Here is a 24,955-nt window from a genome sequence, read left to right as displayed (position 1 = left end):
TGTTGTGTCACAGAAGAACATTTTGCTCGTATATTCACATTGTCAGAGATTTGAGAGAGTTTTTGTTTCTCTTTTTTTTATTCCAGTCAAAAATTTCCAATCTTATTGAGGCGCTTGTTAGATGTTGCTTCCCTGTAAGAATTCAATCTTCAGAGGAAAATTGGCACCCTCCCTAGAAAGTGATGCAGCACAATCAGTGTTTGGAGAGATTGCAAGGAAAAAATTGAGGAAAAAAATGGATTTCTAAAACTTCTCAAACCATTCAACAAGAATACAGCACACCCAAATATTATCGTAGCATGTACAGACTAACCCTAGTCTTGCCTTACTGGAACTGTTGTTCTTTTACACACTTTCTTTCACTCATAATTCTCTTTGCCATATTTTTATTTTTGTGTTTCTTTCCTCCTTCTGCCCACCTTCCGTTCTATTTCTTTTTCAATGCATGCTCGCCGGCGTCAGGCCTTCTGTTTCTTTTATGGAGTGCAGTCCCGCCAGTTCCAGCGGCGAGGCTCCACCTCCTCCTCCGGCACCTCCTTGTCCACTGACCTGGAGAGCGGCAGGCTGCTGGGGGACGACACAGACTAGCCGCGGCGGCACATTTCCCACACTAGCGCTTTAGCCAGCAGGTCTGTGACCAGGTGTCCTCCTCTCTGCCCCCTCGCCTGCACCTGAGTCCTGTCCAGCCCCGCAGACACACTTCCCCTACCGACCCCACTGCTTCCCATTAAAGTGTTCTGATTTTCCCTCTGATACAAAGAAAAATCACAAATTCACTCCCTTTTTCCTTTGGCATGGAAATACTTCACAACCCCTTATGATACAGAAATCGCTGTACCGCTGGTTTCAATTGTTTATCTGTATTTGCCTCCAGCTAGGTATTGAAAGAACATTGTTTTTGTCCCTTTCCAAACATGAGCAAAGCATTCATTTTTGCTCAAAATATAAAACTTCGCAAGCTGAGAATTTCTTTGATAATTATTCTTGATTGGCTGCTCCTCTGGAGTCCAGGAGGAAATGTTGACAACCTCAAAATGGGTAAACAATAGAGCGTTAAAGTTCAGCCTTTCCTTCAGACCATTCCAGCTTAAATGTCTGTAAAACTCCATGTAAGCTTTTTTTTTTAGAAGGTAAGTAAATCATTTAAAACCCCCTTGACCTTAATGCTTTTTCACAGCCTTGTACTAACAACACTTTTTGTACTCTGCAAGAGAATGGCACTCTGAGTTTAAATATATCAAAGTGTCATTAAGGCCGCCGTTTACTTTAAAAGCTTCCCAGTGCTTATTTTTTAAAACATGCCGCGATGAATTAGTTTGTGTCTGTCCTTGAAAGTAGACGTGCATTTGAAGTCAGGACTGTGTTAATGACAGCAGACTGACGACAAGTGCTGCTCAACCTCCCAGCAATAAACAATTATGAGAGTATATGAGCGCGTACCACCCACACCCACCCACCCACCCTTTCATTTTCCCATATTTTTCCATGGATTTTCCCACTTGATTCAACAGTTTGGTGCATGTATGGGATCAGAAGCACAGGGACAAGCAAAGGTAGCGCCCAGTCACAAATCACCCATTAATGGATGTTAAAAACATCCCACTGTGGGAGCCTCCCAGCTTGCGGCCTGGATTAGTGGATGGGATGTGGGAAGGCGTCACCTGAAAGCAGACAAGAGGCGGATCTTTTTCGGTCTTTGGGGTCCAACGCCGCTGCTTTTCTCCCCTTGGCTGGATTCGTGGGAAACCCTGCAGGAAGGCATGTTCACTAGAGGAGCCTCACATAAAAGCCCAAGGGGGGGAAATAGAGAAAGAAGCTCTTCAAAGACCTTCAGGAAACAATGGAACGGGCTTGTGTGCCGACTGATAATTTGCAGCCGCAGCCCTTTCAGCCGACGCCTTTTTTATTATTGTTATTATTACCATTAGAGGAAAGCAAAAGGCAAATAAATATGATTAAACATTCATAAGTACAACACAGTGAATTATGCCAAAGAGTCAAACGGATGCTCTGAAGAATAAAACAATTCTTCTAAAGAATCAACTACCCTCAGGGCTTCTCTTTTCACTCTGCCTCCTCTTTGATCACTTCAAACAATTAGCGTATTATGAATTCACAGCTGCCGGCACTGTGGTATTGCAGAGCTGATATTGTCCTCCATTCCCTTTTTGCCGTTAATGGGTTTCACCATGATGAGGTAGCAGTTTCCAGTGTCTCCCAAGAGTTTGAGTCAGACTCGCGAGGATGTGGTGCTGTCAGACTTGGAGCTCCTGGCAGCAGGTTCATCGAAATGCTGTTCCACTGTGTTAGTCCCATGTTGTGGCTCATGCATCTTTCTAATGTTTCCTAGCAACGCTGTGGCTTGAAACTATAACAATCAGAACAGTCCAATACAGTACAAACAGTTTTGGATATTAGCCCTTTTTGATGTCACACAGAGTGCTGATGCCTATCTCTGGTTAGAGACAACAACTGGAATCAGCCTTGCAGGAGGCTGTAAACAAAGGGCTACATACACTGTTTGCTAAAAATCTGTCAAGTCTTTCTGGACAGTTTAATAAAAAATAAAGACCTAAAAGTGGGCAGAACATGTGCAATATAATATCATAAAATTATGTAATTTTGAACGTCAAACAAACTGGCTCCCTGCTTGTGGATAAAGTCAAGTGAGTAATGACACATTTCTGCAAGCCAGAAGATGTATGTTGTGGTGTTTCCTCTATTATTTTGCTCTCCTAACAAGAGGTGGCACATTCGTTTACGACTGTTTAACGCTGCAGCATTAGTTAAAGGTTCATGGTTTAGAAGGCAAAGGAGAAGAGCTCCTCCAAAGTGAGATTTCAGTTTGCAGTCTGCAGTCGGTATCCTGCAAATCACATTCACTCATCTTCCAGCCTGCCTTTACTGGTGTCTAAAAATTGTTTTTTTTGCTTTTTTTCCTTCTTGATTGTCTTGTCTTGGGCAGTCCGTAACTTTGAGCTCCATGATGGAGGACTTGGGCATCTCCCTGCAGTGTTACAAAGGTATGAGGAGGAGGTCTCGGCCCCACAGCGGAGCGAGGTCCGCCTGTGTCTTCTGTCAGCCCAAACGCAGCTCTAAGCGGGAGGGTGCACGACGGGACTCCAGCACATGAGCCACGCAGATCAGAAACAAAGAAAAACACAGACAGCTCTGATCAGAGATTGACTGTTGACTGAAGGTTTTCCACGACTCAGACTGATTTTTAACTTGTTTCCTCATCCCCCCCCCACCCCTGTCTTTACATGTTTCATTAGATGACCTACTGTAGATACTGTAGTCTAGTGTGGACATTTCTGATGTTTATCCTACAGTGCGGTCAAGAATGGAAGTTCCGGAAAAGAAATTTTCCGTGTTCCCTCATGGCTGTACTTTTCCCTCATGCTGAGTTCTGCACTGTGAATCTGCATCTTTTTGTTGTTCTCTGTAGGTGTGTGACAGCTCACTGCTTTTCAGAGTAAAGACTTTTGCAAATTTTTTTGAACCGTGGTCTGATTGGAAGTCTTTTTTATTATATTTTTCCTCCCTGCACTATGGTTGGCATAGGTTTGTGCGTTTCTTTGTGAGACTCATTGGCAGGCAACAAAATTAGCTTCAGAGCCAAACTTTGTCAGCGAAGAGAGACGAGCAAATCAAAGGAGATTCAGAAACAACACCTGGTGTTTTATTCGCTTCAAGGACCACCATCTCACACACACACACACACACACACACACACACACACACACACACACAACTACACTTACACCCACACATAAACTCTCAAATGCTGCCAGCTGTCTAATTTGATAGAAATGAACAGCATGCATCCCGTCCTTGCTAACCTGGCAGAATACACACCTCCGTCAATGTGTAGAATATTTAGCTCAAAGGTTTCCCATGAGCTTTAAAAAACAAATTCCCAAGTGGCTTCAATACATGGTTCCCAACATAAACAATGGCCAACACTGAGCACTTTGCGCTCGCCTCAAAACTGCAAACATAAAATCTCTTGGCCTAACAGAAAAGGAACTGCAAAACAAAAGACAGGTGCAGGCGGCTTACCTGGACTCCTCGCTTAAAACGTGAGAAAACTGTTTGTTAAAAAACAAAAAAGGATTCTCACTCCGGCAACAGCCTAAAAAAGTGAACTGAGGAAAGCCATAATCTCACACTGTACACGTTTATTAAAATGATGCTCACAGGTACCCACAGTTTGCCAAAACACAGATGCACGGCTGATTGTGATCTCACTACAGGAAGGCAGGACGTGTGTGAAGATATTTTTTAACTATTGTAATGCACTAAAATAAAACTGAGCAAAGATTTATTTTCCTTCACATGCAGTGACGCATATCCAGTCTCATATCACCCACAGACTGAAGCTGCACAGCTGGAGATCAGTTATGCTGCTGCAACATCAAAACACAGCGCAGATTAATTTATTTTAGTAAGACTTTTCTTCAAAAATGAATCTGCTTCCTGGCACTCTGCCCCTCCTGATCATAGTTATGACGGCAATCCTTGTTTATTCCAGGTCCCATTTTGATGACCAAGTAATGCCATCAGCCGCCAAACTGTCATTCAACCTGAAAATAGAAGGGAAAAAAAAGTCAATATTGTTACAGTCCACTTATCCAAAAGTTGATGAAAAAACTGAAGCGGCAGCTTCCAGTGACGGAGCACCGAAAGCAAAATCCTGCCCCCGACGTTTAAAACGGGATGGAGCAATTAAACGGGTGAAAAATATTTGAGAAACCTCTCGACTCTGACGCTACGTTGTGGCGTTTCCGCCAGGCGGATTGTGCACACTGGTTTTTCTGCGTCCCTGGGAGAATTGGACGGAGCTTTCCTTAATCTCTTCATGTAATGACTTTTCTCCTTTTTGGTATTCAGATTAATTCTGGGATTGGGCTCCGTCCGATGTAATAGCGTTTGGTCGCCTCTAATCTCCTAACCCCATAATTCTTAATCAAAAGCAAAGTCTGTAAATAAATATATATTTATTTTTATCATTACCTAATCCACCGTGAATGAAGCTGCAGATTACAACCCTGACCTTGCCGTCCAATCGTCTCCTCCTTTTCCCAACTTGAGGGGGCCTCACCTCAGCCCTGCTCTCACTAATCCGTGTATGTTTCCATGCATGCTGGGAATTTTTCTTACTTTTTCCTGCGACGTGCAGCCCCTGCGCTTCAGCGGCGGCCTTGGTCAGAGAAGAGGCGAAACGAGAAGAGATAAAAGAGGTGGACGGTGGCATTAGTCAGTAAGCAGGTCAGAGATTATGGAACAGATTGACAGTGGCGGTGGAAATCAGAGAGGGGCCAAGTGTCAAAGATGTGATGAATTCAAACACCTTTGGTCATGCATCCATTCATGCATATACAGTAAATATTCTCTTATCTGTCTAATCTGCCCCTATATGAGTAATCGCACCAGACTGCGAGATGTGAGTGGAGTCAAATTTAATCCGTGAACCAAACATAAAAAAAAGCGGGGAGGGGGCGGTGGGGTGGGAGGTAGCTGGCAGTGGCTGCGGTGCGTCCAATCCATCACAAAGACATCAGCAGTCTCTGGGGTGAAGGCAGGTCTGTTGTCAACGGGCCTGTCAATGAAGACAAACGAGGACGAGGGGAATTCTTGAAGGCGCCGAGCATCAGTTATCCCTCCTCTCTCTGTTTACAGCCGTGTTCCACTCCCTCCGCTGCCGTCCCAAACCCTGCCGGTAATTAATAACCTGCTATCAATGTGCAAGGGGGGGGAGCTTTGTGGACGCAAATAGGTTTTGTTTTTTTAACATTTGTTTTTGGTGTGGCGCAACAGGGTCATTGTGTATTCTCGCAGCATTTTATTTGCCGTGGGGGGAATCCCAGTAATGCGTTGTGATGTTTTGAAAAAAGAAAGAAAGAAATTAAATACACTCACAATCACAAAGGCCAGACGTTAAGTTGTTCTTGCTTGTCTCTGATCTGTACATATGTGTCTGAAGTGGAACACTTGAACACCTGCTTTAAACAAGAAGATGTGAAAATAAATCGACAGCATAATTTTCTGTTGTTTGTGTTACCATAAGGGCAGACTAATTAATTTGATTATGGAAGATTCTAGGCGAGCGAGAGTCTCCAATTCATCAGGAATCACTGGTGTGTGAAAATTAACGTCCTCTTGATATTTAAGTTGGGTGACAGGAACTCAAAACTTGGCTGTGTTTGAGAATTGAGGTTAAAGGAGGGCAGCAAAGTGGTGAAGGTGTCCTGATTTATATTCTGGCAAACTCCAAGAACACTGGACCTTTTTTCTGATAATGCGATTCACACTCATCCTGTCTGATAAGGGTCTAATTTGTCAAAATACACCCACCTATGGGGGATGAATGGTGACACTGCAAGAGGCCCTGAATGCTAAACTGTCTGTGATGTTTTTGCAGCTGGGTACTTTATTCTCAAGTTCCCAAGTGGTCTTGATTGCTCTGTTCTTCTTCCATTGATGTCGATTTTATACAAATTCCTCATACTGACATTATTACGTGTCACTAAAGCCCCAGTCAAAAAAGTCTGTCTGTAGCACTTTCTATACTATACCCACTCTGCAGCGCCCTAGGTTCGTAAACTTTAATTCCCTTTATGAGGTTAGTTACCTCTTTTACTTGATTTAAGTACACTCACCAGTTACTCTCTCTCTCTTACAGCTCCACTTTAAAAATCCATTTTCACCTCTGCAACAGGTGGAAAAAAAGCTTTTAAAAAAAACCCCCGACACAGATACCTTACAACTACGTGGCAGTTTGTCAATTTGTGAAAGGTACAACCATCGCATCACCTTTAGCAGGAACCTAAAGTCAATCCTTTTTGTGCCAGGATGCAAACAGTGTGCTAAAGTGTGCCGCCCTCTGGATCTCTTTTAATTTGTGGGGTCATTAATGCTGTGAGGCTGCTCCGCTGCATTACAATGTTGTGATTAAGAGCCGCTGCCTCATTGCACTTCTATTGCACAACCCAAACAGCTTCGGAGCTCCATGGCAGTGTCACTCAAAGCGGAGCCTGAGCTACGGGCATTTTTGCGGCCTGCAGTCATGTCATCCGAGACGTTTAACTGGACTCGGGTGTCACGGCGAGTTCTGCATGCTTACCAACAGCTGCATGCAACTCGCGGGAGCGCGCACCACTGTACTGCTTGGGCAACAAGGAGACGTCACATCAGAGGCCTCGTTGAATACGATACCGTCTATTTCTTTGTCAGTAACTGAACATTGAACACAACGTCACAATATTTAGCCGTCAGTGTCTTGTTAAACACGGAAGCGCCTGGCTGATTGCGGCGACCTGGAAATATGACATTTCTCAGGGCGACTTTTCCTTTACGCAAAGATGTCTTTGGCGTTTAAAATATGATCTGTCATCAATCAAAGCACATTGCTGATTACATCTCAATATGCACATCTGTTTAACATCATTGAAATGTCTTCACTGAGTGTTTATGGTAGAATCCAATAAGTTGGTCGGTATAAAACTTTCTGTTCAGTCAGAACAGCACAAAATACCAGCCACAAACAGCTTCTCACCCCTAAAGTATAACAAAATAAAAACAAGGTATGCATGCATTTCTTGTCAACAGTGATTTTAACCCTGCCAAAAGAAATGCATGGACCCTCTTCACAGGACGATAAATGTGTCAATCACTGTTGCCGAGTTGCGGCAGGTCAAAGTCATTGTCGCGCGACCGCTATTTTATTTTATTATTATTATTATTATTATTGTGAGATGTGAAAGTGAAAAACAGTCTCTGACTTTTGAGCACTGATGCTTTATTTTAAATGAAAAACATCTCTGCGTCATTGAAAACACAAGTCGCCTTCAGAAAAGTCCTTTTTCAGTTAACTCGTTCTGAGTTTAATGAAACTGATGACTAAATAATGTGACAGTGTGTTAAATGTTGACAGAAGAAACAAACGATGTCGTATTCGACACAGAGAACTGTTGCCCTCGCGCTGCTCAACTTCAGCGGCGCGCGCCCAACCCCACGTGCATAATTGCACATCTCGGCGGGCTGTGCGGAACTCGGCACGACACCGGGCGGCCACAGAGGGACCGCGGACCGCATTCCTTCACTGGCCTGCGCCCCCGGTGCGTCGCCCCTCGCCCCGCGGCTGCGCCCCTCGGATGTGCCGTCGTGTCCCGAGCACAACTTTGACTCTGAGTGACACCGGTGCAGTGAGAGAGAAGGAGGAGGAGGAGGAGGAGGAGGAGAAGAAGAAGGCACCGGTGGGAGGCTTCAGAACAACACGTTCGCACCGCAGCCTCAGCAGCGAGGTGGCGGCCGACCCTTGGGGACAAACGTGTGTTGTATCCGGTGAATTCGCGCAGCGGCTGGAGACAAGCGCCTTCTCCCCCCGTCTTCCCCCTTCTGCTTCTGCTTCTTCCTCTCCCAGAAGAAGACGTCAACTGTGGTCGGACCGGAAACTAACCCCAGGAACTATAGAGGACACCTTGAATTTACTGCTCGGAAATTCCACATCAGTGGTCGGCTTCAGGTAGGTACCTCACTCACACGCTGCTTCCCGGCGCGTGCTCCATGCATTCTATGAACACGTACCTATATAAATTGTCTGATAAATATTTCCATCTCCTTAAAGACCAACTAATGCCAAATAGACTTAAGTCTTTACTTGCATGCTATTTAAAAGCTGCACAATGTAAACTCCACAGCTTTGGAGTCTCTCCCCCCCTTTAAAAAAAAATAAAAAATAAATAAAAATAAAAATACATACATACATACATACATATAACAAGTAACAAGTGACTCCCTGTATGGTTCATGTTACTGTGTATGGTGCAAATATACAGTTTTGTTTTTGTGTGTGTGTGTTTTTTGTTTTTTCATTTTTGCTTGACGCAAATGTCATTCTAAGAAGAAAACATTGTTACAAAGTTGTGAACAATTAGCAGCGGAACGAATGTTCGGAGCCTCATTAGGGGGCGGGGGGAGCCTAAGATGCAACACCCAATGTTCATCATGTTGATAATGTCGAGAGTAAAACACCTGCGAAAGGAAAAGGTAAGTATTTTCTCACACCAGAAGAGTGAAACTCCGGACAGCATTTATTTATTGCTTACTTTAAGTCAAACTGTGCGTGTGCGTGCGTGCGTGCGTGCGTGTGTGTGTGTGTGTGTGTGTGTGTGTGTGTGTGTGTGTGTGTGTGTGTGTGTGTGTGTGTGTATTTGGGTTCCTCTATGGTACTCCTTGGGGTTATTGGTTTGAATCGTTTTCTATAATCATGCTCTTCATATTTGTGTTTAAATGTGCCTCAAATAAGGACATTTGTGTTTGGTATATTGCTCGTCACCACTGTGCTTCACAGCAATAATCCCTTTGAAATACCACTTTTGTAATGAACATGTATGCGCGTTGCTCCCACTGTAAAATTGTTGCTGAATCTCCTCACAGCAAAACTGCTCACTTTGCTGTTGCAATTGATTCTTGTTTTTGATCTTTGAACCCTGAAGATGCAGCTGATTGGCTGCTCCTGTGATCAGGCTGCAGTGGTCAGTGAGGTGTCGGCTGCGAGAACCGGCTGCATCCTCATCTCTGCTGCTCGTCCCATAAAATACATGCGTGCTCCTCACAGATGTGGAGCTGAACAGTCTTTCCGTCGATCAACGATTCATTGCAAAGAAACCTCGCTAGAGCAAACAACAGTCCACCCAACACAAAATTTCCTTGTATTTTTTTATGTTGAGTTTCCTTGAGTTTTCATGACATGGTGACACGTTGGTGAAGTAAATATCTGTGAAAAAGAAGGAGATCATGTTGTCCATCTTTGAGGGGAGCTGCTATACAAACTACATACTGAACCTGCTGGTAAATCAGTTTGTCTCTTTCATCAAAATCTCACTACCAACCTTCCACGCAAAACTAGACTCCGACATCTGACATTCGTAATTTGAAGTCTAGTTTACGATATTCAGTTAATGCAAAGGTTGTCTGTTTCAGATGTTTTCAAACCAAAAAGTGTCTCCTGGAAAATCTGAAGTTAGGATCGCCTTCAGCCTCGACAGCACATCAGGTAAACACACATACAAGACCATGGACACTCACTGCCATGTGCTCACACACACACACACACACACACACACACACACACACACCCCTGCATTCCAGCACATTCATTCTCAAAACAATTCAAACAACTTATTGGATCTGCTCGATTGCTTTCTCAGCCCCCCTGGCAGAGCCGCCACTCAACTCTCACTGCATTTCCACTATGAGTGTTTACACGTGTGAAATTCTTCAAACAAAAACAGCCTGTGCACAATCTGTGCCCTCAGACACACATGCACGCACACAAGCACACGCACGTCCACACACTATGGCTTTAACGATGCTCATTCTTCTTCACTTCAGCTGCGACAGGTGCTCTGTCTATTTCTGTAGGACCACGGCATTAAAAAAAACAAAAAAAGAAAAAAAAAACCCTTGTGCATGTAGATGCTGCGCCGTGTGTTTGAAGGCAGCATACGTGCGCCGCCAAAAGAGCTTTGCAAAACCTTTAAGGAGCCTCGAGTCGGCCTTTTAGTTCTCAGACACTCCTCTGTCACACACACACACACACACTCTGTCCCTGAACGAGGAGGTGGTGCGAGGTGCCGTCTGCTGGGATGTTTTACTGCAGCGGGGGCCAGGCTTTGGGACAGCAGCTGCAGCTATGCAATGGCAGAGTCAGGTTTCCTCTCTAATACTGACACTGTCCTGTGGCCTGATTCACTGTTCAGCTTTTAGAACACTGGCCTATATTTACAAGCGGTTAACACTTACGCTCCCTCTCCGCCCATCTCTCTCCCCATCCCACCAGCAACCGCCCACCGCACAACCCCCACCTCGTCTTCGCTGTGGGGGAGGGAGGTGTGACACCGCCGCGGCACTCCAGACGTCATGTTTTGAGTCGACGCTCGGCTCAGAACTCAAACGCGATGACACGGCATAAAGCCGGTGCCGCTGCCTTGCTGGCGATTGTGGGCGTCAGTTCGCTGTCGTGACTGCACGGGGGTCTATTTCAGTGTGATCTTCGCCTCCTGAACGTTATAGACAACCGTGCCGTCGCCGCCGCCTCTTTGAACCGGGTGTTTGGGAGCTGAGACCGCTGCTCTGTCTGGGGATCTTTCTTTAAGCCCCTCATGACTTCATGCCAGACATAGTTATAACCTACACCGTGTCAATCCTGAGCATGAGAACTGCATTTACCCGCCCCCACCGCTGCCGCCGCCATCGTCGTAATTGGCCCCCACGGCTGCAGCCAGGTCCACTTAATGTTCCTGCTTTTAGAAGGTTGCATCATCACTGGATTCTCCAGGACATTACTGGCGAGACAGACGCTGGTCGAGTCTGCTTCGATCCGTCTGGCCGCCTGCCTGAGTCGCCCTGCCTGGTCCTCACCGCTCTGTTTGTCTGTCTGTCTGTCTGTCTGTCTGACGGTCTGCCCTCTATGCCGCTGCCCCTGCTCGTCTTTCTGTCTGACGTCTCATTACTGCAACGCACTTGGAACAGCATGGCTCATTTATAAGTGTAGGTGTTGTTGCTGCAGGGTTTCATTTGGCTGAGAGGGAGCCGCTCGGCGGTAAACATTTAAGGACATAATTAAATTCATATTTATTTGAAAACTAATTTTCATGCTGAGAGAACATTATGCAAACTTGATGCTGTCCTTCGACAGTGACACTTTGAAGAGTGGCTTTTAAAAGGTACAGCTCATTAACGGCAACCTGTTTTTTGTTTTTTTTTTCTTGTTTTGTTCAATTCCACAAAGAGCTTCCAGTAAACCATCACTTTTTTCCAACTTCTAGGTGTGATGAAATGTTGTTGCCAAGGTTTGAAGTGGCTACAGATTGATCACATGCGGCACCTAGCAGTCGCTTCTTTGTCAAAGGCATCAAGTGGTGTTGCTGTGACCAAAATGTAATTTTGTCATCTATTGTTGCTTTCAAATGAATTGATTATTTCATATCTGTAAATGCTGAGAAAAAAAAATGTGGCTGGCGTGAAACCAAATTGATTCAATTACCTTGTGTGTGTGATTCAGCTCAAAAACAAACAACAAAAATGAACACAAAGAACAAGAGCAATCTTGGTGCGCTGATGTCAAAATGAGCCGCACTACTGTTTTGAAACCACTAAAAGTTCAGAATATGATGCAAAAAATGCATAACTTTTTTTTTTTTTTTTCTTTTACTTTATTTTGATGCCCTGATTTTTTGTTATTCCTCAGGGGTAATTAATTATTTTTTTCCTTTCAGTAGATGTGAAAGATGAAAGAAAGAAGGATGAAGAGGACCTAAATCAGACTTTCCCAGATCTTGAACAGCGATTGCAGGTGTACTGGCAAAACTTAGTAGTACTGCATAAGTATAGACATTAGCACTGTGACCTTCTAAACAGCTGAAATCATATAAACAAGAAGGCAATTGAGATGAGCATGAATTTAAAAATTCCGTTATATTTTTAATTTGTCTTTCTCTGCACGTGTCTGGGGCCTCTCTGACGGTTTTTCTTATTTTCCCCCAAAAGCCGGTGCCGCCCTGTGTGACTCTGAAGGAGAGCGTCCTGGTGTACAAGGAGCACTGCAAGATGGCGAGGGAGTACCACAAGGTCGAGTGTGAGATCGCCGCCCTCGAGGAGCGAAAGTGAGTCCTTCTGAACACCTTGAGCAGAAGGTGTCGCTTTGTGTCTTTTATTTGAATAAAAAAAGTTCCTCTGCCCACTGAGCAGTGCTACGGTTCTTAGGTTGATGGCTTGAAATAGAAATTACATAAAGCCTACATGCTTTTGTAAATGTTACCATCATACTGTTCTGATTCCAGTGCAGTTCATACGTCAATACACACAGTTCTTTTTCTAACTTTAATTGGCTGAAAAATTGTCGTGGCTTTGAACGTCCACTAGATGGTGCGTTTGTACAGCAGCACGCGGCATAAACCATGAACTCCTGGAGCAGCTTCCTCAAGATCAGCGACTGTGATTTTTTTTTTTATTCAATCATTAATCTGAAAACTTTTCCAGAATGTTGCGCTATAAACAGGGTTCAGACAGCACCTCTGCTCTGAGCTTCTTCTTTGGCGAGGGTCACGAAGTGGGGCCTTTTTTTTTTCTTTTTTTTTTAATTAATAAATAAATCTATTTTATTTCTGTCAGCAGCCGTTCCTCTTTTTCAATGGCACACGCAGACACGTTCAGAAGTTCCTCTGCTTGGCACTTCCTAAATAGAACATGGCAGTCGCACGCTGATGAAATGACTGTAGCTTCAAGTTGAGATAAGGAAGCCGATGACTCAGGATGGCAGGAACTGTTAGTTCTCTTTCCATGCCAACATCAGCGGACGCACACACACACACACACACACACACACACACACACACACACACACACACACACACAGTAGGCTAAATCAGTTTAAATGAAAACCAAAAACTGCACTGTTAGTTTCCATGTCACACCAAAATTGTTCTATTAAAAGAAGGACAAACTTTTCTTCTTCTCTTTAAATACATTTTAGTTAAAGACAGAGATAATGTGTCTCTTGGTCACCGGAACTTCACTGTGCTGTACAATGAAGTGTTGCAAGAAGCACAAGAGGAACAACATGTTAGCACACAGCACAGGGACTGGAACTAAGAAACGAGCTCTGTCAGCATTTTATCGTTAACCAGTGAAATCTCCTCTCCTGTGTGTATTTTTAACTTGTGTAACAAATACTGGAGAAACACTGAGAGTGACGTTGGTCTTGAGCCTGAATGAAAACCTGCTCCACCTAAGAACAGTTCCACCTGTGGTTCCTCACTGGGCTACTGGTCCTCTTCTCCTGGCAACCACGTCATCGCGGTCGTAGGTCTCACTGGGGCCTTTTTGCGAAAACGCAGCCGCTAGTGAGTGAACCAGCGTTTTTAAGGCAAAGTTTAAAAAAACAAAACCTGCTCGGCGTCACTTTTGAGACTGTCACACACGTGTTGCTTGAAGCGGTGTGGTCGCTGTCCACCCAGGAGGAGGCTGCAGGCCGAGCTGCAGGAGGACAAGACGGTGGCCCGGGAGACGGCCCGCCAGGAGGAGGAGTTCCGCTGCCTCAGCGAGGAGAACCGTGCCCTGCTGACTGTCCACGAGGAGCGCGCGCGCCTGCTGAAGAGCCTCTGCGCGACTGGTGAAAGCGGGCAGGACTCCTCGTGACCTTTCGACCTCCGCCCTCAAACCTGAGACCTCTGCACATCACCAGTGCCAATAGCAGGCGGGAGGGAGGGAGGGAGAGCAAAAACTGAATAAAAGGCTGAGCCGGTGCTGCTTTGACGCGGCAACAGTAGGTGAATCAGCTAATTGCCGAGTGGCTCCGTGTTTATTCAGGTCTGAGTCACTGGGTTGAAATCACAGAGGTGCTCGTGTGGCTGTGTGAGTGTATTATGGGGACACGAGGCCACTTTTTCCTGGGTGCTGTTTTGTTGCTAGGCCTTCTTCAGGAGCCCTCATGGCTGCTTTGCAGAGCCTGACGCTGTTTCTATGATGTCAGCTGCTTTGCAATGTGACGGGATATTTTGATATCATCTCAGGCCACTGTGGAGACTCCTTTTTTTTATTTTATTTTTTTCTTATTTTGATGGAGCCGGAGGTATGTTGTGGTCCAAGTGTTGGTGTATTTTGATGACTGACCCCCCTGCCCACCACCCACCTCCCTTTCTACCTCCTACTCGCCACCTCGTAGTTGCTCATCACGGTTCCTGTATTGATTTTCAAGAAAAGGGAAATGAGATGTATTGTCTGGAATGATTTGCGTGGCGGCCGGATTTGTTGGTGTGTATTGAGGAACGGCAACATAAGGCTTTTTATCTGTTTCACAATAGGTTTCCGCTGTGACACAACTCTTTGTCTTTGTTGTTGTTTTTAACAGCGTCTGTTGTATGAGTAAAGAAAATACTGCAGCAAGATGATCTGCTGCCCTCCTTGTCTGGTAATAAAATGTTTTATTTTCAAACATTGCTTCCTTTTTTTTTTTCTTTTGGTGGCAGCGCTCTTGGTTCGGGTGTGGGATTTATGATAGTCACAAGAGGCTTACTTGGAAAAAGGAACCACTTTTTTTTTTGTTTTTTTTTTTCCCAATGCAAGAGATTAGTTCATAGAGGAATGAAGAAACAGTCACCTGATTGGCCAGCGTGGATCCGGGAGGCTTCACTCTTCCTCCTTCGACATGTGACACTGAAAACAGAGTTTGTAGTGACTCTCTGGCTTTGAGGAAAAAAAAAAAGAAAAAAAAAAACACTTCCGAACGCTTTTCTTTTATTTACACACGCTGTCTTGTCAAGCTCTTGTTTGCTAAGATGGTGACACCTCTCAAGCTGGGAAGCATGTTGATTCTGCCGCTTGTGTTCATACTCTTTTACAGTTTTCGACTTAACTTTTAGCCCTATCTTGCTATTTGTGTGTGTGTGTGTGTGTGTGTGTGTGTGTGTGTGTGTGTGTGTGTGTGTGTGTGTGTGTGTGTGTCACGTACAACACACACAGACTTGTCCTGATCTGACCAGGGTCTCCTGCTACCCTCACGGGACGAGAGACGACAAAGGAGCCTCTGAGAGACAAACTGCCGCGTTCACTTCCATCTACAACAGCAGCATTTCATGCGCGACGCGGCTGTAAATCCGCAGAGACTCAACACCGCTGGTCAGGATCTTGTTTTACATGACGTATCTGTCCTCCGCCCAGACACTGCTTCCTCTGCCGAGACGTGGGTAGCACGACTCCCTTCCCAGATGACTCCAAGGGTGGGACTGTGGATCCGTGGAATGGGAAAAGTGCTTGCTCACCCAATATCAGCAGGGAGCGCATGACTCAGCGCCTTGCTCTGTCAACACCCAGAGTTGTTGCGAACACACACACACACACACACACACACACACACACACACACACTCTGTAGTTCCCTCCCTCCCTCTCGCATACTCGCGCACAGGCCATATGACTGAGTCAATGCTCGGTTTTTAGTTTGAAGCCCAGATGAGATAAGGCTTTCTGGGAAGCGCAGCCTGTTGGTTGGACAGCATTCCATTTTCGAAATAGCCATGTGTGCGTCGCAGCTGTGACTGTCTTTAACGCTCTTAAGAAAACTCGGATATTTAAAAGTCGGCTGCGCGAGGTAGGCACGCCTTCTCTGTTTATCTTTAATGTCCAGCTATTTTGTGTTCAAATATAGGCTTGGATAGGGGCTTAGGGGTTGACTGTACAAGCGCGCGCGCGCGTGTGTGTGTAGGTGTCGCTGACGGCCATGGCTGCCCCCCGGCTGTCTGTGTTTACCTTCGAGTCGACGGTCCACTCCTCCCATGTGCTGCGGCGCCTGGAGCAGCAGCAGCGGCTCGGCGACACGCTGTGCGACGTGACCGTGGTGGCGGAGGGCCGCAGCTTCAGGGCCCACCGCTGCGTGCTGGCCGCCTGCAGCAGCTACTTCGCCCACAGGCTGCCCTCCCTCTCACCCCAGGGAGCGGAGATCACGCTGCCGCCGGAGGTGAGCCGACACCTCACCTCACAAGATAGGGAGAAATGTATAGAAGTTTCCCCCAAGCGAGCACAACAAGGAGGAGAGGGAGTTTTCAGATGCATAAAGTCACAACTGAGTTGTCGCAGATGATATGAATTTAAATAAAAAAATAAAAAAATAAGTAAAAAGGTCGACTTACTAGGAGATAATATAATCACTGCTTATGTACAGTCAAGCCATGACAAATTGTGATATACACACACGTAATGGATGAATGTTATTTTCCCTCTGTGACATCAAAGCTAAGCCTCAAAAGTTATGACATCAGGTGGGACATCAGGAAACGCGTTTCAACCTTTTAAATCCGACACACTGGGCCTCTTGAGACCCGACACATTGCTGTTCCGTAAACAAAACAAGACCAAAACTTCATGCGGCTGTGACACATCAAGTGTTTGTGGTTCTGGGACACTTCCTCTCTGTCGTCAGCACTAACACTCAAACTGTGAACAAGTGTAAAAATAACTCCATCAACAATCAAAGGGACAGGTCTGGTCTTCAAGAGGAAGCCTGTCCTTGTCATCAGACATGCTAACAAAGTAAATTTATCACCCCACATGTGCTCTTTCTTTTACAAATTCAATTTGCAACTGAGAAACAACAAAGAGAGAAGATTCATTCTGGTGACTTGAGTCATGTTGTTGTTCTTACCGTCTCGGTTCTTCACTCCTCGGCTTGACTTCACCGTATGTTTGTCTGCCCTCTGTGAGAGCTGAGTTGCCTTACCAATGTGTTTATTTGTCTTTGGCAGGTGACGGTGGCTGGTTTTGAACCCCTGCTGAAATTTGCCTACACTTCCAAACTCCTTTTCAGGAGGGATGATGTGATGGACATACGCAACTCGGCAGCCGTCCTTGGTTTCCAGGACCTGGACGACGCGTGCTACGACTTCCTCCTTCCAAAGATCTTCTCCAGCAGCAAGGCTGATGCCCCGTTTCCTCTCAGGAAAACTTGCTGCAGGAAGAAATGCAAGCGGCGACTATCTGAGGACAGACTCGATGCCGGGTCGGACGACGCCATGTCGGATGAGAAAGAAGTCAAACCGGTTGCTGACTCATGCGACAAGCTGGCTCGTAGCAAAGCGGATCATGAGAACCTCACCGGCACTCTCAGACCCGCAGCAGCATGCGCAAACGATCACTTGCTGCAGTGCCCGAAGTATCGGAGGCAGCTGGCCTGTGAGAAGGAAGTGTGTGAGAAGAGCCGGGCGGACAAGGACGGCGTCAGTCTCTCTGACTCACCCGTCTCCAGTCGTGTTAAGAGCGGTGGTGGTGGTGGAAATTTGACCTCAAGTGGTCAGAGCGAAGAAGAAGAGGCCAACGATGGCAGACCCAAGGCAGATGTTTGCGTGATGAAGCAAGAAACATCTGAAGAGCATCAAGCCTGCAGCGAGGAGGGGACAGCGGGACCTTCAGAGGCCCAGTCGTCCTCATGGCTGAGCTGTGTGCAGAGTGAAAGGTCCTCAGGGTTAATATTGCACCATTCGACCCCGCTGACCTCTGCTGTGGACCCTGCTGTCAGTGGGCTGCCGGAGCACGATCGACCTGACATGGACGTGACGGAGGACGAGAAAATGAGGAGCTTTGGCCGCTCCGCTGGTCAGAGCGTGGAAGTTGAGAGAGAGGACGATGGGATGGACTCCAGCTGGACTGAAGGATGCCCCGCTGGAGAGAGGAGCCGAGTGGAGAAGGAAGTGGCCGAACATCTGGCCAAGAGGTTGGGGGCCGACGTGGACGTGGTCTCCCAGCAGGGGGGAGAGGACGCCGGGGCAGGAAGTTCCTCTGGCGCAGGAAGCGGGAAGACTCCGAGCGCTTCCCTCCCGGAGTGGCTGGACTGCCGTCTCAACAGCAGGCCCACACGAGGCGGCTGCCCCTTCTTCCCGGAGCTGGACCAGGGCAAGTGTTTGTGGAAGGGCGCCGAGCTGTTGGGCTGCGAGGGGACGTCTCAATCCGGGCTGTCGTCCCTCACCTCGGGGGAGGACGGAGACTCGGAGACGGAGGGAGACAGCGAGTCTTCCGCAAGGGAGAGGGCCAGACAGGTGAGAACTCACCCCCACTTACCTGCGGCTTGTTTATAACCACCTGGGTCAACAAGGTCATAAACCATACTGTGCAAACACAAAGATAATAGCACATTATTTGTTCAGTAAAAAACAAAACAAAAAAAACCCTATATTAACTGTAGATATGTGTGATTTGAAAGCCTGCTTTTGGCCTCGTCCAGGATCTAGCAGCAGGTCGACCTCAGTGCTCTGCCTGGACTAATAGGAACGTGACTTATTCAAGTCTGGTGTGACTCTGTAAGATTACCGCACTTCACCTCAGTGGGGTGAGCGGCTGAAGTGATCGAGTGCTTTGCTTAATTAGTCCAGAGTCCAATCCCAGCCAGAAAACTGACAGCTCAGCAGTCGGAGTTACTAATTGCAACACAAGTGATTCGGTTGAAGGAACAACTCTGTCTGAACGACGGAGAAAACACGGGCCAGAGTGAAACTGATGCATGCATGCAATGATGCATCTTAACGAGAGGAGAAACTGGGCTTTTCTCTGCACCGTATACAATTGGTCAATGCACGTTTCCCGTCACAAGTTGCAGTAGTAGCGGCAGAAAGCGAGAACAATCCCTCCACGGCTGTGTAATGGTTAACTCTCCCTTGCCGGGGTAAATAATTAACCGCTCTGTGAATGTGTAACAGAATATCTGAGCACAATGTGCATTTTTGACTTTTGCCACACCTCACCCCGTCATGCCCTCACTCACTTATTAAAGTTTAATTTGTGCTTAAAGTGACAGTCTAGTAACATCAGCAGCGATCCAACAATTATTATTTTATTGTGTTGTATTTCATTTGATTGATTGATTGATTTCTCTTCCCCCCCCTCGTCCTGAACACTGCCGCACTCCCCACTCTGGTCGCCTCAGGTGCACTTGCCGTTCTCCGTCGACTGGGTCGTGGACCTGAGCAGAAACGACTTCCAGCAGCTGCTGAAGCAGCAGACCTTCACGCAGGAGCAGCTCGAGTTTGTGCACGACATGCGGCGCCGCAGCAAAAACCGGCTGGCCGCCCAGCGCTGCCGCAAGAGGAAGCTGGACTGCATCTACAACCTGCAGTGTGAAATCAGCAAACTGGTAGAGGAAACCGTTCCACATTCTACTCCACCACGAGGACACTTCAGAGCATGTTGTTTACTCTGCTGCGTGTGCATGTGTGTGCGTCTGGCAGAAGGCGGAGCGGGAGAAGCTGATCATGGAGAAGAACCAGCTGGGTCAACTCAAGCTGAAGACGTGCCACAGCGTCTCCACCCTGTGCCAGAGGGTCTGCGGCGAGGCCAACCTGCAGCCCGAGCAGCTCCAGGTGTTGGCCAAGTACACCTCCCCAGACTGTCCCCTCTCCTCGGTTTTCCCCCACATGAATTCACTCCTCTCGCAACTCGGGCAGCAGCAGCAGGCAGGCCAGGTTTCGCTCTCTGGTGCCGACGAGTTCCTGCAGCTAAAGGAGGCGGCGCCCGCCGCTTCCGGCGGCCAGGCAGTCGCAGGAGAGGCTCCGCACTCAGTTTGAAGGTCCCACGATGTACAGTTTGTCTCATCCTGAAAACATACCTAAACACGCTTTGCCCTCTGTTTTCAGCCTCCTGTAAAGGTGCTCAGTCGTAGCTTCATGCTAAAACTGATGTGTCATAACGCCTTCCATATGTTTGGAAGTCAGACAAAACAAGAGCAGCTTTTTCAGGCGGTCACGAAGTGTGAAGTGTTGGTGCCCTTTTGTGACATCACAAGCAAGCCAACTTGCAGAACTGACTGTCTTGACACACAGTTTTCTGACTAGAGGAATAATTTCTCATTTCTGAGGAATTCACTTACGGGGCAGAGACACTTTTATTTGACAAAGCTGGTTCATTTTGCATAGTGCGCATATGGGACCTTTAAAAGATAGGAGCACATGTGTTGCAGGTGATCCATCCTGCATCTGTGTACAGGTAAAAACAAAAACACTTGAATACAATCAGCACATTGTCCCCTTTTTGTCTGTAATTAACCTCTAAGGGCCAAATCGTACTTTCACCAGATGCCAGTCACACGGTTTTCAATCACGCTGTGTAAATAATGTTTTAATTTTCTTTTAAGTCTTTTTAAAGGCTTTGAGAATCTACCTTCCGTAGCACTATTGAGCACATATCTAGCTATGACACCACACACTGCCTTAAATTGTACATAGACACCTTACTTGCCTTTTGATACAGTTTTTGACAAAATGTTCTTCAGGTGTGGTTCTAAAAATTCAACATGCAATACCTCAGTGTTGTCCTGCCTGCGGGGGTTAGACGTGCAGGCACACAGCAGCCTCCTTCTTTCTTTTTATTTTTTTGTCTTTCTTGCAGCGAAACCAGTAAACCGCGCTTGACATTGTGTGTTTGTGTGTCCTTGCTGTCATATTTAAAGCTGTCACTGTGGTCAGCAAACCATGGTGACACAGCTCCGGCCGCACGGAGCTCTGACCGACCAAAACAGACCTCGAAAATCTCTCAAAGTAATGCCTTAACTGAAAAACATTATAATAATAGACATATTATTAAAAAAAAAAAAAAAAAAAAAAAAGCCCAGGGAGAGTCCAGTTGTGTGTCTTTCCTTGTGAGCTTTAATTCGGTGTATTACTAATGATGCAGATGTATTTGACAGTCTTCCATAGAAGACAGTCAAGGGTCAAGTCTGCAAAGTAGCAAAACCCAATCGACAGATTCAGCACGAGTGAATTTCTGTTTATTTTTCAAAGTTGTGTATTAAAATCTCTTCCCTTCACTACAGCCCAAAGCTCAGCTGGGACTTTCCCGCTTCCCCTTAATTTTTCTAATTTTCTCCTGGCTTCAAGTGAACACCTCAGAATATTTCAGTGGTGTCATGGTGAGAATGCATATTGGAAACTATATGTTAATTATTCTTTTCTTACACCCCACTTCTATTTTTTAAGCATGATATCAATTTATTTCTGTTTGACAAGATTGAAAAAGTCAAATATCCTAAATATGGGATCCTTAAACGGCTGCTGTTGATTATTGCAGTTGTCCACTTCTGCTGTGTGAGAGAATGAAGGAGTTTTTTGTGGGTTGTTTGAATCTCCTTTAAACGTGTGTGAACAGCTTAATTAGGGCACTTGAGAGACTGGAACAGTTCAACATCTGCTTTTGGACAACGCATCATTCTTTCACTCGGCAAAGAAATGAACATAAACAAGTTTGATTGTGTAAGATTTAGCACCAACTAATGAGAGAAATGTTATTCCATTTTACACTAATAGATCTCTTTGAATCGTCTCACATTGGAACTATTAAAATAAGGACGCTGAATTAAAAAAAGAAAAAAAGAAAAAGAAAAAGCAAACCCCGAATCCGCTATGCAAATAAAATTCCAGCCTGTGGAAACGCTGAGTTACCGCACCGTCATCAAGAGCAGGTTAATCATTCTTTTCCCTCCCACTGACTCCAAACTGCACAGTCAAGGTTGCGCCTGAAATGAGCTGAGTGCCCTCTAGTGGCCGTTCTTCCACGGTCCAGCGACCTGTGGTCTCGATGCTCCTATACATCCAGCGGTTTTTGCCCACCAGCTGCTGTTTCTCATCGCCATCAATCTAAAGGTAAATAAATGAATAAAATAAAACCAACACATACATACAAAAACATAGATTCCACACAGCTAAAGACCTTTCATGCTTATTGACGCGAGTATTGATGATCGATTATAAGATTAATTCACCCAGAGATCTTAAGAGGACTCTTACTTCTTCTGCCGCCGCATAATCCGGATTTAAGAGGACTCAACCGACCAAATTTAACCTTTGTAAATCAGTAGGGGTCCCCCTCCCTCCTCCTGTCCCCAGATAATTAAAGAAGAGATCAACTTTTCCCAACAGATTCTGACACAAGGGAGTGGGAACTAAAAGTGGCCCAGGTTCCAGGGCTTAAAGATGAGAAGGCCATGCTAAGAGGGGGTCATTAGCCGTGGAGGCTGTTCACACGTGGTTGTCAGGCTCCAAATCCTCTCACTCCCAAGTGGCTGCACTTTAGCGTGTGTGTGTGTGTGTGTGTGTGTGTGTGTGTGTGTGTGTGTGTGTGTGTTGCACATCCGGAAGCACAGAAAAAACAAAACAATATTCACTTAAAAAAAAAAACAGCACTTAGCAAATTAACACGACAGACAGATATTGTCCCAAAAGGATTTCCGACAAATACAAATAATTGGTTGAGTTGAACTTGATGCAAAAGAAAATTAAACAAAATAAGAAATAAACTGTAGTACTACCAAATTGACAGCAGATGGCACTATATGAGTGCTTTCCGGAAGGTGCAGAGAGGAAAGTACGAAAAAGCTGACAATGTAGTTTGAAGTTAGTCTGACAACAACTACAGACTAGAGAAACATATTGCAGTGAGGAAACATTGGCGAAATGAAATTAGTGGAATTATGGCGCCTTTACATTCCTGCTGTTTTTCGTAGCCTCCCTCACTCTCTCGCTCTCTCCTCCTCCTCCCTCACTCTGCTGCTCTTTTTCTCCGTGAGAATGTGGGAGTTTTTCTGTGGGTGGTTCTCTGGCAGGACCTGAGAACTACAGCAAGCACAATATGCCAGGCTGATAATCCCATAGTAATGGAGAGCTAGGTGTGTGCCAGCTGGCAACACATGAAGACGGACTGAAACTTTTTTACCTCAACTTTCTCTCCTCCCAGCTCCGTAAAACATCATCAAAAATTGAAGTCTTATAACAAACTAGAATTTAAAGTCCACCCAAGACTTGTTTAACGCAAAAGAGTGGGATCTTTAAACATTTGTTGTTCATGGAAAACTATAGGGCCCTCTTTCTTATTCCTTGATAAATCTCAGCCAGCAGCTCTTCCCAAACACACTGACAGACAGTTTGTGGAGATGCTTGAACTCTAACCAAAGAGCAGACGAGCAAATCTAATCCGCAAAGGCAGGGAGTAATCCTCGCAGTCATGTGGCTCCCTAATGAGAACCTGAGAGCCCTGGATCAGCCAGCCTATGGACACACACACACACACATGCACACATTTTTCAGTGTAAGCTAATGACATTTGGGGGCCGTTTCGCTGTCATGTACAGTGATTTCAGGTCGCAGAGATCATGAGGCTGTCGTATGGTTCGTCTCCAGTTAAATGCTAAATGGCATGAGTGAGCTTCAAAGTCACGATTCATAGGAGTCCAGGTCTCAGTAACAGGGACAGTGATTGGGTGAAAGTAATAAACAGTGGAATTAAATGTCGTGCCCTCTGGTTAAAAAGAGAGAAAAAAAGTAACAATAATGGATTTGATTAATAGAAATCATAGTGACTGTGAAACCCGTGATGAAAAGGCATGTTCAGTCTTTTTTTCTCCTAATTTAATTGGTCAGCCCTCATCAAACTGTCATTTATCAGCCTTACCAGCCATGGTTAATAACATCTTGTGGAAACATATTTCCATTTTTTAATTCTGAGGTTTATTTCTGCCAACATTCAAACAGATTTCCTCATCTGAAATCCAAGCTGACGCTCAGAAGTGAAGACCTCAGGAGAAGGACGATGCCTCATGCTGCAAAGTTCCCTTTATCCACTAATGATTTCCCAGCACCAGTCAAAGCCTCGATCAGTCAAACAGGAATCCTTGCGGACCAACGTTCAGTCAACTCTGCCAAGTTGATCATCTTAATATAAAGTGTCAGCCGACTTTGCAAATCAACCAGCGATTCATCAGTCGGGTGTATTAATCCACAAGTATTTCCTGCTGTTTTGCCTGCAAGCAAGACTTGCTGATTTGAAGCTGCAACTGTACCGCTTCTGTTGGAAGAAGGCAAAACATTGAAATGTTGTGCAGTTTGTCTGTTTTGCACCCCTACTAATTGTTCCTTCACATTGTAATTCGAACCTCCACCCTTTTGAACAAGCAGCATAGTGGTGACACAAAATCAACATTATGGGCCCTTTTCCACTGAGCAGAAACCGATGCTAAATCAGAGCTGGTGACAGACGGAGCAGCGGTTCTTTGTGTTTTTTCTGTGTTTTTCTGCACGAGCTCTGAGTGCTGAAAACCAGTGCTTTTCTGGCACCAATTCACTGCTGGGCCAGAGTTTACCACCAATACAATACAATACAATACTTCAGGAGTTAGAGGCCGGGTCATCGCTACAAATATCTGCCATGTTTGCCAGTGATATTTTATAAACTTACTCAATGGACACGAAAACAAAGCAGCAGAGGTCCATGCAGAGAACCAGACCACTAGCTATGATAGTCCCTCATCAATGTTATGGACTTGTTGGTGTTTTATATGAAACATGGCAATACAAATTTAAAGTTCACAAAGTGGACTTTTGGTGGACTTATTAAAACTTTGTTGAGGAAATTCTTAAAAT

At 45.6% G+C, this 24,955-nt stretch overlaps 3 protein-coding genes across 11 annotated transcripts in view; all 3 read left to right on the top strand.

The window, feature by feature from the left end:
• The window catches only part of grik1a (glutamate receptor, ionotropic, kainate 1a), a 28,381-nt gene extending 25,101 nt beyond the window's left edge, over positions 1-3,280 (top strand). For 3 of the 5 annotated variants that reach the window (XM_076031641.1, XM_076031639.1, XM_076031638.1), the window contains one exon: positions 2,966-3,280. In XM_076031641.1, the coding sequence (XP_075887756.1) occupies positions 2,966-3,133 (168 nt within the window). In that variant the 3' untranslated portion in view covers positions 3,134-3,280. Of the gene's footprint in view, positions 1-462; positions 630-2,965 lie in introns of all 5 variants that reach the window. The other 2 variants (XM_076031640.1, XM_076031642.1) reach the window with 1 other exon arrangement.
• A 4,987-nt stretch (positions 3,281-8,267) lies between these two features.
• On the top strand, positions 8,268-15,001 carry map3k7cl (map3k7 C-terminal like). 4 transcript variants are annotated; one of them, XM_076031637.1, is made up of 5 exons: positions 8,268-8,527; positions 9,988-10,060; positions 12,288-12,361; positions 12,556-12,671; positions 14,025-15,001. In XM_076031637.1, exons 2-5 carry the CDS (start codon positions 9,988-9,990, stop codon positions 14,203-14,205), a joined length of 444 nt encoding a protein of 147 aa, XP_075887752.1. In that variant the 5' UTR covers positions 8,268-8,527; the 3' UTR covers positions 14,206-15,001. The 4 variants fall into 4 exon arrangements, with proteins under 4 accessions (XP_075887752.1, XP_075887751.1, XP_075887748.1 ...); XM_076031636.1 differs by having other exon boundaries at positions 12,285-12,361; XM_076031633.1 differs by lacking the exon at positions 8,268-8,527 and adding an exon at positions 8,919-9,051 and having other exon boundaries at positions 12,285-12,361.
• A 945-nt stretch (positions 15,002-15,946) lies between these two features.
• On the top strand, positions 15,947-20,961 carry bach1b (BTB and CNC homology 1, basic leucine zipper transcription factor 1 b). Of its 2 annotated transcripts, XM_076031631.1 has the most exons (5): positions 15,947-16,155; positions 16,270-16,521; positions 17,306-18,592; positions 19,477-19,683; positions 19,778-20,961. In XM_076031631.1, exons 2-5 carry the CDS (start codon positions 16,285-16,287, stop codon positions 20,111-20,113), a joined length of 2,067 nt encoding a protein of 688 aa, XP_075887746.1. In that variant the 5' UTR covers positions 15,947-16,155; positions 16,270-16,284; the 3' UTR covers positions 20,114-20,961. The 2 variants fall into 2 exon arrangements, with proteins under 2 accessions (XP_075887746.1, XP_075887747.1); XM_076031632.1 differs by lacking the exon at positions 16,270-16,521.
• The last annotated feature ends 3,994 nt before the right edge of the window (positions 20,962-24,955 follow it).

The sequence above is a fragment of the Nelusetta ayraudi genome, unplaced genomic scaffold (genome assembly GCF_046127955.1).
Source record: "Nelusetta ayraudi isolate G7.1 ecotype Tasmania unplaced genomic scaffold, CSIRO-AGI_Nayr_v1 ptg000033l, whole genome shotgun sequence".
In the NCBI taxonomy this organism is placed as follows: domain Eukaryota; kingdom Metazoa; phylum Chordata; class Actinopteri; order Tetraodontiformes; family Monacanthidae; genus Nelusetta; species Nelusetta ayraudi.
Note: the sequence above shows the minus strand (reverse complement) of the source record. Positions and strands in the feature narration are given on the sequence as shown.